We start from the raw sequence: 14,900 nt of genomic DNA on the forward strand, positions 1-14,900 counted from the left end.
TTCAGAAATTTTATTCATAAGATTATTAGATGCAGGAGTTCGAGATTTTGCTTTGTGCTTTGTAAAGTATTGGCTGGTTATTTGCTCTTCTTTCAGTCCTCCCTGGGGTACTGTTGAAGTCTGTTACTCTCTTTACCTTCTGTTGCTCTGGCCCAGCCCTACAACACATAGTCTTGCCTCTCAGATGTGCCCTTCGGTGTTGTCAGTTCACGCTGCCATTCACCTACACAAACACAAAGGAAAACTCCAGGAGTGCACTACCTCAACCTTGCCTTCCTCCAGGAGGAAAGAAGGATTGTGCTACGTCTTAATAACCGAGCAGTAGCTGAGCATTTTCTCAGTATTTTAGAAGACAGAGCCATGACAGCAGCACAGCCAATATCCAGGAGACATAAATGTAACAATCATTTTATCGTTAAATAGTGTGTCACACTTTGTATACTGCAGGATTTTACATTTTTACCAGCTGAAGTTTCATCCTTTTGCAAATATGAAGAGAAATGTTAAGTTTAAAATTCTCACCCTGACTTAACATGCGTATGCATTCAGAGCCCTCTCTGTTTAGTGTTACTTTGTCGAATCACTACCTTCTAATCCTTGCTCCTCTTAGCCCTTCACAACCAGCGTAACCGTGCAGGAGGGAACAGGGGTCTGCCCTTGCTCAGCAACTGCTGACAGCCTCACAGCATCATGCCAAACGCAGGACCAGGCTTTCCCCTTATGGAATCCCACCTGAAAGAACAGAGATCACCAAATTAGGCAATTACTTGCTTACATTTTTAAGAATTGTCTTTGGGAAGATGTATTGCCCAATATTTTATTTCTTGCTCAGGAGTATCAACCAATCAGAATAACGTTCAGGATTCATGCATGCAAGTGTACTGATGGCATTCTCAGCCTTTCGTGGGACAAAAATGGTAACATAGCAAAGTTAAGCAACTTGAACATTAATTTCTAAATGCTTGCATTTGTAAAACTCAAAATTCAAGAAGTGACTGGACATCGAGATGTCACTATCTGGCATGTTTTGACATTAGTCACAGACTTCTGTGTAGTGATGAACAGAAATGGTCACTTGCTTGACATCTAGTTAATATGTTCAACAGTTCATATCAGCTTCTGATGCATGTCAGTTGGCACCTGTCACTTACAGGTATATTTCTTAGTGTAGTGACCAAAGAACTAATAAAATGCTGAGGTGACAAAAAAATGAAAGCTAAGGAGTATTTAAACTCGGCAAAATTCCCTTCTGACACACAGGGACAAGTTAATCTTTCCTAAAGGGAGCAAAAGCTATGCCTCCTGAAGGTGCAGGCAGACAATACGTTTCCTCTGGAGGCAAAGCCAGTGTGTTTCCTGTTCACAGCCTTACAGTACAATTCACTGCCAGCACACGCTATTTTTAATCTGCATCGTTTCAGTGACCTAATTTGTATCCTGCCTCATGCACTCTTTCAAAACGGAGAGGGTGACAGAATATGTTACAGGGGTGGGAATGAGTGAGCAGGGAATCAGTCCTAGTTTTCCAAATATTTCTAAAGTGAAAAAAAAAAAGAGAGAGAGAGAACTCCAAGCATTCAGGTTCTTTCTTAATTGGTATAAAAGAGGCAGGGGAGCATCAAACACAATTTAACTTGTAAGTATTTTAAATAATTGAAAATATGCCTCATTTTCAGAATAAAATTGCACTTTCAGTCAAACTAAGAAATGTACAAATAAAACTCAAATGCGCTGAATATATTCAATAGTCCACAAAAAGAGAAATGTAGAAGAGGGAAAAGTCTGAAAAGGATAACATGCAGGATTTTCTAGTTCTATGGTATCATGTGAAGTGAAACATCTTTTGGTTTCTGTCCAGGACCTCATCAAACCACAGCATGTTTGCCTACTTATGCTTAAAACAGAATTCTATGCTATTAAATATTGCACAGAAAACTGTACACTGAAAGATTTTTAGCAAATTTACACATTCAAGTGCTTCATTTAGGAAAATCTGGATAGAACATTGTCTGTGCAACTACTTCATCTCTCTTGTTCGTGTGGCCAAATGATAGTCTTTAACTACATAATAACATACCACTTTCTGGAGGATGAAATTTCCTCAACTTAAAAACATAAACCAGTTCTATCAAGTGGCATGATGCTGGCATCCACATCAGCAAGGATGGGGGTCTCAGATCCCCTCTGCAGAAGTCTACTGCTTTCTTACTGAGTTACTAAGCAGAGTGGGGTTTTATCACACATATGGGGCCTGGGGCTGCCAGCTATAGGTTTTCAGATGCCTGCTGAAAGGAGGGTGGCAGTGAGACTCAGGAGTCCTTTCAGGCATTGTTGTGTCCTCCCCACTGTCCAAAGGTGCTTCTGGCTCCCTTCATCCTACCCTGTTAGGCAAAGAAGTCTCCACTCCAGTTTTTCTCATCCCAGTTTTCTGTCCCTGTAAGACCTCACCTCGGCCTCTGCCCTGAGCCTTGTCCCCCAGCCCGTCTGTCCTCAAGTTGTTCCCAACCTCCTGGATCCAGTCAGTCCTTGACAGACATGTCCTGTTCCCACTGCTTACCGTTAGCGATCTCCTTTCCCAGCCTGATCAGCAAATCTGCTTCTCCCACCCCCCTTCCCTTGTCAGTCAGCTTCTTTCTCCTTTCTGCACTCACTGACCAGTTTCTTGGTTTACTTTGCCAGTCCTGGGCCCCCAAGCCCCCACTGCTTCCCCCCTACCTCCCCACCCCCCCCGCCCCCAGCTCCTTTGCTGGATCTCCTGCCATTCCCCAAACTGCTTGTCCTTATCTGGTCACCTCCTGCCCTCTGCATTTCAATCAACTTTCTCCCACCTACTGACACCACTCACAGGTGGACACAGAATAAAGTCCTGAGGTGCCCAGATCTCCAGCACGTGCAAACTGCAGGATTTTTTTCAAAACTGAGCAAACTTTGGACAGATATTGACCAGGATGATAAAAGATGCCTCCTTGACAGAGAGTCCATCATGTCTTTGACAGAGTTTGTGCTCTCAGTGCAGAGCATGGGCGTGCTATCAATGAAAGCTTGCATAATTTTTTTCAGATGTTGGATGTAATTCCTTTTCCATTACTGCGGTTCTCAAAGATGGCTACTGTTTGGGCTAAGAAGTTTCAGAAAATTCAGCCTGAGGCAGACATCCAGTGTGGAAAATTTCAGTTCAAGTATAAGAAAGTTATAAGCAACTGAAAACAGGGTCTTATAATGAGAAGTGTCAGACAACATCAATACTGGAAAGTGCTACCAGCTTGGCCTATAATACAGGCTTTGTTAAAGACATCACCCAGGCTAATGATTGCTATATCAAGTTATAGGCTAATGCCTTTTGCAACTGCTGAGTTATAAAATATTTAATGCTCTTTTTAGTTACAATGGTAAACCTGGCAGCAGCTGGGAAAGACACAAAAAGCTGGAGAAAAACTAGAAAACCTGAGGTTTTCTGCTGCGGTTATGTTACAAGACTGGGAACTGCGAAATCTGAATAATATTCTTGGCAATGCCACAGGCTTCCTGCGTGACTTAGGTCTAGCTGAAGGTTAACCTCTTGGTGCCTCAGTTTCCTCACCGCATTTTTGGGACAGTGCTTATTTCATTTCCTAGGTAGTGCTGGCATACTGAGCTGGCTTTCTGCACTTTAATGACGTGATACACTAATCCGCTGTAATTTTTCAACAGAGGGGAAAAATCAAGCTTCTTGGGTTTGAATCTATCACTTGCATAATGGGAAGAAAGCAAGGAGGAATTTACTGGAATAATCCAGAAGCTGCAGTTTTGTTGGGCTCTGTCCCCAGAAGCACAGAATCACTGTGTGTCAGCCCTGAAATGTCATATAAACAGTGCTTCACAACTCCTGTAAATGGTTTCCTGACTTTGTTAAAGGAAGTGGGCTGTCTACTCAAAGCTCTTGTCTGGGTCACGGTGACTAAACCTTACTGCAGCATACCTTTTTAAAGGTTTGGGTTTGTTTTAAATCGGAAACATTCCCATAAGCCTCAACAAATAACAAGGGCGTAGAACATAATGTATGTCCTTTGATCCGTGAAAATGCAGAGATGTCTCGCCAGTAGATGTAGGCCAGTTCACCTGTACGCTAATCCACTAATGCTGACAAGAGGCAGGGGACTAATTTTATTGTGTAATACTGTAAATGTTAGTCATAAATGCTTGTAGAAAATACTGGGGGAAAAAGTACTGGGAATTATGAGAATTTGAATCACATTCAGCTATAAATATCCTGACTTCAAACTCCAGAAATCCGCCGGGTGAAATTCTCCTTGTCTTGCACCCATTGCAACCCCCTGGATCTCTCAGTCCAGTACAGAAATCATTAGCTAATTGCTAAAGGGAAAACAAAACCCTATATTATGGCATCTATTCATGTTAGGTACCAAACGTGTATTCTGCAGCCACTCCTGAGACACATAGATGTCTGTATAACTGTTCACCATGCCCTGTGTTGTTGTTTGCATAAACTTAATTGAACATACTCATACAGAATACAATTATTCTGATATACTAAGCTACTCTACATATGATTAAAAAATAACAATGTGTCCTGGGAACAGTTAGCAAAACTGCCAAAATGCAGATAAAAACTGTCTTATTAAAATGCCAAAATCGTCATTTATCTTTCCTGTTATCCCTGTGGGGGCCATTACATGCAATAATGAAAAGATGTCCCTTGAAATGGCATTACTTTTTAATGAGGCTTTTACCCATTCAGTCATAATCTCTGTTTTATTAACTACAAGCAGAAATGGCTTCCTAAACCCTGTAACTGCTGAGTACAAGTGGCTTCTAAAGCTGAGCATTCCCAGTCAGTACTCAGACTTGGCAATTCAGCAAGCGTTGGGCTACAGCTAAGTTAAGGATGTGGGCTGACTCTACAAGCCAACTATGTGAAGACCCAGCAAGGACATTTGCACATCACTGTGTCAGCTCCTGGGCAGTTCTGTGACATATTCCATAGTGCTTTAATTGTTTACAATCCTCTGGTTAACAAAAACCAACTAGGACACCCGTCGTGATTACTTGCTGATTATTATTTGGTCCCATGGACACTACTGTGCTGTCCTTTCGCTCTGGCACTTGTCTTCATTTAGAGCGTGAAGAGCCAGACACTAACTGCTGGCGCTGGGCTCCAGCTCTGACTCACTTGCCCTATCCTATATTCAGTGGTACTCAGAAAACCCCACGGTGAAGGGACTGAACTCTTGTGTTTCAGTAAAAGCCTGGCTTTTCCCTTCATCTGTCTAATTACTCATATCTTCCTGAGCTTTTGACCAACAAACTGCTCTTGGTTAAAGCAATTTGGCAAATGTGATCCATTATCATGGCTACTGCTGCTTCTACTAGTATTCAGGGCTTTACTATACATTTGACATGGGAACAGCTTTATTCCACAACAGGGGGAAACATCTATTTCTGCAAACTGTCACTCAAGGAGCTGCTTAAAACTTGACAGCTCTGAGATTATTTTTATGATAAAATACTAAATCATTGCCAACACAAAGGTGAATGGTTCAGACTGTCAATCTGAAGTCTCATAACATGCACCAAAATATGGGGTTCAGGGGGCCAAAGGGGAGCTAACAAAACATTATTAAAGTTAGAAAATTAAGTAATCTATAGCAAGGAAATTCCAAGATGAATTGGCCCCCACCAGCTCCAAGCCTCCCTTTCCTTTTCTAAATTCAGTTTATCTTTTCTCATCCTTATGCCCGAGGTCATTTCATCTCTGCATTTTATGCTGGTGGCTTTCTCTCAGGTAATGCCTGAATATCAAAAGAGAAAGGAGAGAAAGAAGCTGACTGTTCTTTGTTTTAGTGCCAAAACTGAAACCATGGGGACTTTCTTACATCCATAAAGGAACACCCCATGGTGACATTAAACTGAGAAGCTGTAGTCAGTCTTTCCTGATCATGTGTGTGTTACAGTTTTTCAGAGCTTGGCCATTTTGAGACAGATTTTCATAGCCACCTCTGTTATTTGCAAAGGCACTGCATCAAAACCTACAGACACTAGAACTTCTTAGAGAAAAGCTTGCCAATTATTTTTAAATGGGCAAACACATTTATTTTTCCCTAGCCTTTTTCTTGGAAATTACTGAACTGTTTGGCTAAAATGTTCCATGGAGCAAAATGCAGCCTGAGTCAGATAGCATGGAAATTATCATCACTAATGATTGAAGTTTGGCAAGACTGCAAATAGCAGAGTTCAGGTCTCAGTATTAGTCAATCTTAATTATAGGTGGGGCTATCAAACCATCCAACATGATAAATTGCCATAACTTCCATTTCACAGCTTGAAAGCCTCAGATCTTTGTGGGAGGCAGGTTGGCAGTAGAGTCTTTTACAGATAAGCACAGCAGGCGGAGGTTCCCCAAGGTCATGCAGTAGCTGGTGGTGGATCTGGGATGGCATTCAGGAGGGCTGACCTCACATCTCCCCTCTAACCACAGACTGTCCTTGATTTTGCTTGGCTCAGTAATGCTTCTTCTCTCCCATACTTTTCTTCACTGTTTTCTCTCTCTGACTTCTTTTCTCCTTCTACTCTTTCCTTGGCTTCCCTTCCCACTATATTTCAGCCTTTACCCTTACACTTTCCCTTGGACATCTGACTCCCTGAGAATTTAACCCAGTTTGGCTGCCTTAAAGGAGAGGTATGGTTTCCATTCCGGGAGGCAACACGGCACATATTCCCTCCCCATGGTCACCCTCTTCACCTCAAGCTTCTTGTCTTCTGGTTGGCCTCAGGAGAAAAAAGGAGAGAGGCTGGGTTGCTTTCTTGGTGGCTGTGGGAGGAAGAGCTGGAAGCCTGGTCTAGTGTCTGTAGGAGTTGGTTATATGTCACATTCCACGTGGTATAGGAAAGTAACATATATGACTGTAATCCTGGTTAGTGACATTTGGCAGTTATATGATTTGATTGCACCATATTTATGTTGCCTCAGGCAAGTCTTAATTATGAACATTTTGATTTTTCCACTAGTTTTCCCAGGCAGTTCACCATCCCCACATCAGTCAGATCTGAATTATTTAAGCCCTTCCGCAAATGTGCTTTTTTGGTTAGATTGAATGTGTCTAGGTCAAATGTGAGGTTTTCCAAAGTGACTTCATTTCCTAGTAGGAAACAAATGTGGGGGTTTGACATGTGTCCCAACGCTCGGCCGAGGAAGTGACGCTGGGCAGCAGCTCTCCGCGGGCAGTCCTGGCTGGCCAAGCCAGGGTCAGCAGCGAAGGCAGGGGCTGTGCACCACAAAGGGGTGCTGTGAGGTGGGCAGCTATCAGCCAGAGGAGCTCTGTCCCTGGAAAGGGAGGGGTCTCTGTCATTCCCTCCTCTTCAGGGGTGTCTCATTTTGTGAGCACCAGGAGTACCTTTGCGCTGACTGCTGGGGACACAGGCGGCAGAACTGCTGGCGCAGGTGACCCTGCAGGGGCTTGTAAACCTCAAGAAAATTAAAAATGCAAACAGTGAAGTCACTCAGACACCCCAGTAACTTGCTGGGACTGAGCTGGAGCTAATAAATCCCTGAAAACCCAAGTTGCAGGCCCGGTCATGTGTTTTGTCACTGCGCTTCCCAGGCAGTGGAAAAGCAGGGCAGAGCCATCCATACTGACTTTTTTGTCCAGGCCAAAGACCTTACACAAGCAGCTAAAGAGCTTCCATACCCATCTGTCCCTAGAAGCAACGCGGCTGCATTTGCCAGGGTGCCATGCCAGCATTAATCCTCCCTCCCAAAGCCAGTTGGCCGGCTTTTGGTGTCTGTGTATCTTTGGCGTAAGCGATTCACAACTCCCAGAGAGCTGGGAGCCCACTGCATTGTGAGATTGTTTTTCTTTTTACTTCCTTCCAGAGGAATTGGCAGGAGCACCTGCAAACCCTCCTGGGCCTGATGGCAAAGGCTGAAATTTTCAGTCTGAGTAGGTTCTGACTTGTCACCTGGAGCAAATGGAAAAAAATACACTTAGTTTGGCAGGCCAGGCAAAGGTGCTTGACCTCCAAGTCTTTGTTTCTTCATTAGTTTTGCCTTAGAGAAGCTGTGGCAGCAAAGCAGGGTGAGGATTCCCTCTTGTTCTACCCAAATGTGGCCCCGTGGGATGGAGATCTGGACTTCCCAGACCTTTTATCAAACCAGCAAACATAGCCAGGTTACCAAGGCCAGCCTTTCAAAATTCAGAAGCCACACTCCAAAACATCACAGGATTTGCTTAAAACCACAAGGTGTTTCTCAGATGTTTCCTCTGGGCACTGAGTTTTTATTCCATTTTCAAGTGGAAACCAAGAGAAACATACTCATTCTAAAAAAAACCCTAAAATATTTCACGTGAGCACTAGATTCCAAAAGATTAAGAAGAAAACCTAAAGTCACGAAGGCTTTCAACTCTCATAAAAACTGTGGAAATAACTTACTTTAATTTCAAAACCCTCTAAGGTATAAAAGGAACATTTTTGATAAAGCAACTCTGACTCATTCTAACACATTTTATCTTCATTCATGCATGCTTTTGACTCAGACTAAAAGACTTGGATTGCAAAGCCTCATGTGTGTGTGGTTTTTTTCTTTTTTTTTTTACCTTCACAGCTTTTTTTGGGAAATACCTCAATGAATACAATGGCAGCTACATCCCTCCTGGGTGGAGAGAGTGGGTTGGATTAGTGAAGAACTCTCGCTTCTATAATTACACCATTTCTCGCAATGGTAACAAAGAGAAGCATGGATTTGATTATGCAAAGGTATTTTCCAGACACATAAATGCTGCATCATTAATCAATATAAAAATAACTTTCAGATAATTAATTAATTAACCAACTACAACCAAGAAATTGAGATGTCATTTTCTCTCCAGGGCATTGCAGATCAATTTCCACGTGAGAATATTAATCGCACAATGGAAGAAAGTTTCCAAGGGCTCTCCAGTGGAGCCTGGTGATTCTTCCCTCCCTCCCTCCCTCCCTCTCTCTGCTCAAAAGTGATGGTTCAGTGGCAGAAACAAGTAGTAAATAAAGGCCTTTCCCCAAAATAATTGTGCCCCTTGCACTACTGAACTTTAAAGTTAGCTGAGTGTTGGTAGTTATTACCCACATAAGAAACCTTAGTTAATGCTGTTTTCCATTATACAGTGCACACCAAAAAAAGGCTGTGTGCCTGTGGTGTCAGACTCCGGATATGACTATGAGAATAGATAAGCACGAGAACACGGCCGTTGGAAAACTTCAGAGCTTGTTTGTGCTCTTGACAAAGTTTGGAAAGTATGCCAAGGTGACCTGCCCACTGCCATGAAGTTTCTCGGAAAGGCTTAGGAGTGCAGATTGCAGACTTTCCAGCCTGCACAAAGCAATCTGGAATTTCCTCAGACTGTAGCTCACGGAAGATGATACAGATGTTGCAGCTGTGGTTTCTGACCCATGTAATGAGATTTTATTGGAAGCTCGCAATGCCTGTTTCTGATTTCCCCACCCGTAGAAATTACATGATACTGATTATATATTTATATAGACTAAAAAAAAAGAAAAGAAAGAATATTGGTTAGTTATACATTCCTTACACACCCTGTGTATGTAGCTAGAATAAATAGGGAAATAGCGGGGGAGTGGATGCTTTGGGAGAGCAGTCATACAGGCATTTCACTTGAACAGGCCACAAACCCAGAAATTATCACAACCCTTGTGCCTCACGCTCGCTACCCATTTTAGAAACCAAAAGGTCACTCGCTGTCTCTTCCCTATCCTTGCAGGGATCGTAGCAGCCAGTGTGTGCTACTGGCTACCGTGTGTGCTCCGAGTGTGCTACCGGAGAGGGGAAGGGGCAGGGGGGACAGGGAGCGGGCGAGCAAGGAGGTCACAGCTGGTTGGCTTGTCCCAGCACTGACATGCGACACAGACCTTGTCCCTCAGGCTCTGCTTTTGCAGCTGTTTGGGGCCTCGAATCCACAACATATGATTAGTCATGCCTGGAAGTGCTTGAAATTACAAACATTGTCTCAGCACTTTCTCAATGAAGCTCGCACTAGACCTCCAGGCCAACAGTGAATACTCCAAGGTGGCAGGTGGTTTAATTTAAGTTTTCATCTTTTTTTCTTAGTTCCATTTCCTCCCTTCCCCTTGTAGGCTTCCATTTGCCACCTTGGCTGTGGGTTAAGCCAGTTTATTAGTGAGCCACAACCCTAATCTCAGCAGCTGCACTGCTTAAAGTTGCACAATTAAATGAACAGAGCCTGCAGGAATTCAACTGCTCCCTGCATTCACATTTGCAGTTTCTTTGATAAAGATTTTTGCAATCTGTTGCCTGTTGTGTCTTTCTTCCACTTTGTACATATGCAAAAGTACACTCTGAACAAAGAGCATGCAAGAAATGTTTATGTAAACAGAAAACCAACGTAAGAGTCAATGATTTCTTGCAGTTAGGAGCCATTACCTTGTGGAAGTGTTTTATCAGTGAAATTCAGGAAACATATCTTTGCCAATATAGTCTGTCATTTTAAATGTTACTCAGCATTATATTACAAAATCTGGTAATCATATTTACTTAATGCCTTCTCTTGTATCTGATTTGCAAAATACTGTCTCATTTTATGTGGCATTGCCTGCTTAAGAAAGTAATTACTGCTCAGTCTCCCCTATGCTCCCTGGAATCATACATCTCTTTGATGGTATGTTTTTACTTCCTGATCTGAGCAGTAACGAGGACTTGAAAATAACGTAACAACATGATAGTATGTGATCTAATTAATCATACACTTTGTACCTTTTGCTTTGTGTTAATCGTATGTTCCAGGACTACTTCACAGACCTAATCACTAATGAGAGCATTAATTACTTCAGAATGTCTAAGAGGATATATCCCCATAGGCCCATAATGATGGTCATCAGCCATGCTGCGCCCCATGGCCCCGAGGATTCGGCACCACAGTTCTCAGAGCTCTATCCCAACGCTTCACAGCATATGTAAGTCAAAATCACACACTGCCAGACCTGCTCCTTGTATCTGCTTCTTGTGAGGTATTTGTTTATGGAGACGTTGCAGGAACAGAGAATTCAAATATAAGAAACTCATAGTATGCCGTCAATGTTTGCTTGTTTCTTTTGCTGTGCTTGCTCCTTTCGGGCAGGAGAGTGACAGCTCTGACCATTATTAAAGCAGAGAGAAGCTCTTTTCCTCCTGGGAAGTTGTGGGAGATTAAAAGGTCAGTATTTGGCTTTGCAAGGGCAGCTTCTTACAATACCCTGAAAATATGTAGACACAGGTCAGGATCTGTTGGAAAGATATTACTTCCTTCGTCTTCCTCTGAGATATGCGCTTCCTGGGCTCTAGCTAACTGAATGCATTGAGAGTAAAAACACCCTTTTGTAGCTTTTGAGTGCACCATTTGTTTATAGACTGGATACTGGCAGATTCCCAAAATAGCCTATCAGTCTGCATTTTTAAATAACGTGCTTAATCTTTTCTGGTGATTACACTATAATAAAAAAAAAAAAAGAACGCTTCATTTTGTTTCTAGAACTGAAATGAACTTCAGGTAAAAATGTGAGGATAGTCCTGGATTCCACATCTTGCTTTGTACATTGAATATTGTGGGTCCTTTTCCTCACAGTGAGGTGTTATGGAAGCTTTCCATTGCCCTTCTGTCTACTATAAGCATGTAGACCACTCTTTCCATTTGTGCTTAAACAATGTCTTTGCACCTCTTTCCACACAGAAAAAAACTTAACAAAATATTTTAGCTGGACTGTACATTGATTTGGCCTCTGGAAATGAGGAGGAATCAGCTTCATCACACAGTGGAAAAGCTTCTTGGTCTACAAACTGCATTTTGGACACTCTGCTGTAGCTCACACGCAGGGATGTTTTTTGTAGTTACATTAACTACTTTAAAATTGCAAGGAGTAGCAGTTACTGCATAAACTGCATGCATAAATTGCTCACAGCTGGAGCCAGAAAGAGATTTGCTGTTCATGGCTCATGGTTAAATATTTGTTAGTTTGTATTTTTTATCCTCTTAGTGCCTGCTACTTTCTACATATGCCACTTTCCCTGACCTTACATTCTTAACTATATTTTTCTTATCCTATATTCTCAACGAATCCCACATTCCTGAGACTTAACTTTGCAAGTAATGCAACCAGTCAGCAATGTTTCATAGTTACTTAGATATTCAGGGTAATTTCTACCTGGATACAGAAGCGAAGAGATTGAGATTTTAGTTTGTAAATATTCAATTGAAATTTGTTCTCAAGTAATCATCCTGAAGAATTATTATCACCTTTTTATATCCTAAAGGTAAAATAAGATAGACATGAACACATAAAACCTGTCATATTGGGTTGTGTGAAAGAATTTTCTAACTCAGTATCCTGAATTATGTGCTCCAGCAGAAAGCAGCAGGGAATGCTTAGGGGAAAAAAAAACGAAACCAAGAGAGATTCATTTTCCCTGTTTTTCTAGCTTCTGAAAATCACCAGTTTAGGTGAAGCATCCAGGCCACTGTGCCCCATTCTCTTTGCATGGGTCTGATCTCTTTCGAACCGTGGTGGCAGCCCCACCATATTGTGGCGACAAGTTCACAGTGTTACCCTGTGCATCGGGGACAAAGGACTGCCTTTTCTTTCCTTCTAAACCTGGACCTTGCCCATGCCACTGGTGTCCCCTACTTCCCATCCTGTGAAGAATAATGAACAGTCACTACATCAAATTTAATGGACCTCTCCAATGTCCTCGTTCAATCACCCCTTTTCATAGCAAGAGTTATATCTACTTGTTCTCGCTCTGTTCAACAGATTGCTTCCCGTTTAGCGGCACAGATTGCCTGGCCTCAGGCAAGCCATCCTGTCTACTGGGGGACTATCCATCATACAGGAGGGTAGGATTCAAACTGTTTCCGCTTAGCTGTGGGGACTGTGTCTGGAAGAAAAGCACTGAATCATTGTATCTCACCCTACCTCTCCCCAGGCCAAAGCAACTCATTTTAGGCTCCACGCTCACTGCTTTCTGATGAAAGAGTGCTTGTAGGAACTTGCATTGGTTTATCATGCTCCTGACACTTTCTACTGCTTGCTGTTTTCAGCCTCCTTGCTTTCTAGCTTGTGCTGCTAGAACCAATGTGTTTAGTTAGCCTCCAAAATTTTAACCGCCTCTCCACCTTATACAGGTTGCATGTTACCTGCAAAGCGAAGATCCCCGTTATCTGTTTGCAGGCTTAGTTTCATTTTAGTACTTGTGTAAATGAATTTTTATTTGCACGGGCTCCTGGCGTCTAAATACCTTGCTCTGCTAGGCTACTTGTGGGACAGCCCAGAATATGAGACTCAGCTGTGCCTCTTCTTGTCTTCTGGTGTTGCTGATTTCTTGGCAACCTTCTTGCAAAGAGTTTTTTCTCTAGTGACCTCAAGAGATCCTTGCTGGGTTGTTTTGTGTTTCTTATTGCACTGACTGACTGCATGTGTTAGAGTTCAATCTGCAGACTAAGAAATGAGACAAATTGAAGATAAACAGCCAATTGGAGTGACTGAAGCCTCCAAATAGCTGATTCCTCTAGCAAAAATATTAGCAACATGGTCTAAAAGACATAAGAAGTTCAGTTCTCACAGAAATATTTGGTGCTCCCTGTGAAAACAATATAAGAACAATAAAATCCCTCCTGCCAAGGTTTGTGTAATTTGAACGTTTAACCCTTAGGTTTTCTTCCTTGGTGGTCAAGCACCATTTGAATCTCTTTCTTTCTGACCTTGGGTGACAGCCATCTGACCTTGGATTTTGTTTTTAAAAATGTAGTTGCTATATCATGTTACTGTAACGCCTACCTCCAACAAAGAAGGGAAATCAGGTCAAAAGCTGCTTGCTGGCTTTACAAACTGAGATGGAAGGTTATACCTACAAACCAAGGATTAAGATAGCCTGTCAACCACATGTGAGAGGAAGTTTTGCTTAAAAGGACAGCAGCTGAAGCAGACCCTTAAATTACATGACGTTTCTTTGCTGGTAAAGTGCCTGTCATTTGATTGAAATACTGCCTTTATAAATTTAAAAAAAACACAAACTGAAAGTCTGTTTAGAAGTTTTCCACTTACACATCTGAAGGGGGGAGCAGCTATGACAGGAAATACTCCAGTTCAGGGAGACTTCTGCCCTCAAACGTGGGTGTCGGTCTCATTTCCCCACTTAACAACATGGACGGAAGAAAACCAAATGAATGCAACAACAAAGTCCATAAGATTTATTAAAAACCCATCAAAGCCAAAAAGGAAGAATTACATACCACCATTACCTTACAGTCCTGGCCTCCTCAGCACAAACAGCCTACTGGAGTGGCATGAAACATCTTACAAGGACAACTATTTAATCATTAATTTTGAGTGATCCCCGTTAATTATTATTAGCTCCAGTTTAACATGAAACACAGGCTATATCATACTGGAAGCAGCAGACACTCACTATTGTTTTTAAGTGTCCGTTCTTCCTCCCACTCTCCCACCTCTCCTCTCCTTAAAATATGTTCTATTTCTGACACCTAAAAATATTTCTGAAAGTTTATGCTGGCTGCTATCACTATAATGAGTGATATATTTTCTGAAAATAAATCATACTAATGCATGTACTCTAGCTATGCCCAGAAGTTATTTCTGTGGAGAAAATGGGACTGGAGAAGATGTACTAGATGAAAGCAATATATAGATCTTTGCTGTGGCAATAAACATCATCTACTGGGGAGAGAGGTTGCTAGACCTTTGGAAATGTTGTTGTTAATTATGAAGTTATGACACAAGAGATGGCTCTTTAGGTGTCCTTGGCAGCTGTTACAGGGAAGTCTTGTTCCATCAGACAGCTAAGCAGGAAAGCTTTGACTCAAAGGATGCTCTAATGAAAGCCTGAATTTTCAGTTATGCTC

General features: G+C 42.2%; 1 protein-coding gene across 8 annotated transcripts in view; it reads left to right on the forward strand.

The window, feature by feature from the left end:
• SULF1 (sulfatase 1) overlaps positions 1-14,900 on the forward strand; it is a 124,863-nt gene that overhangs the window by 69,503 nt on the left and 40,460 nt on the right. For all 8 annotated transcript variants that reach the window (XM_069779494.1, XM_069779491.1, XM_069779495.1 and 5 more), the window contains 2 exons: positions 8,600-8,751; positions 10,793-10,962. In XM_069779494.1, the coding sequence (XP_069635595.1) occupies positions 8,600-8,751; positions 10,793-10,962 (322 nt within the window). The remainder of the gene's footprint in view (positions 1-8,599; positions 8,752-10,792; positions 10,963-14,900) is intronic.

Source organism: Haliaeetus albicilla, chromosome 3, assembly GCF_947461875.1.
Source record: "Haliaeetus albicilla chromosome 3, bHalAlb1.1, whole genome shotgun sequence".
Classification (NCBI taxonomy): Eukaryota; Metazoa; Chordata; class Aves; order Accipitriformes; family Accipitridae; genus Haliaeetus; species Haliaeetus albicilla.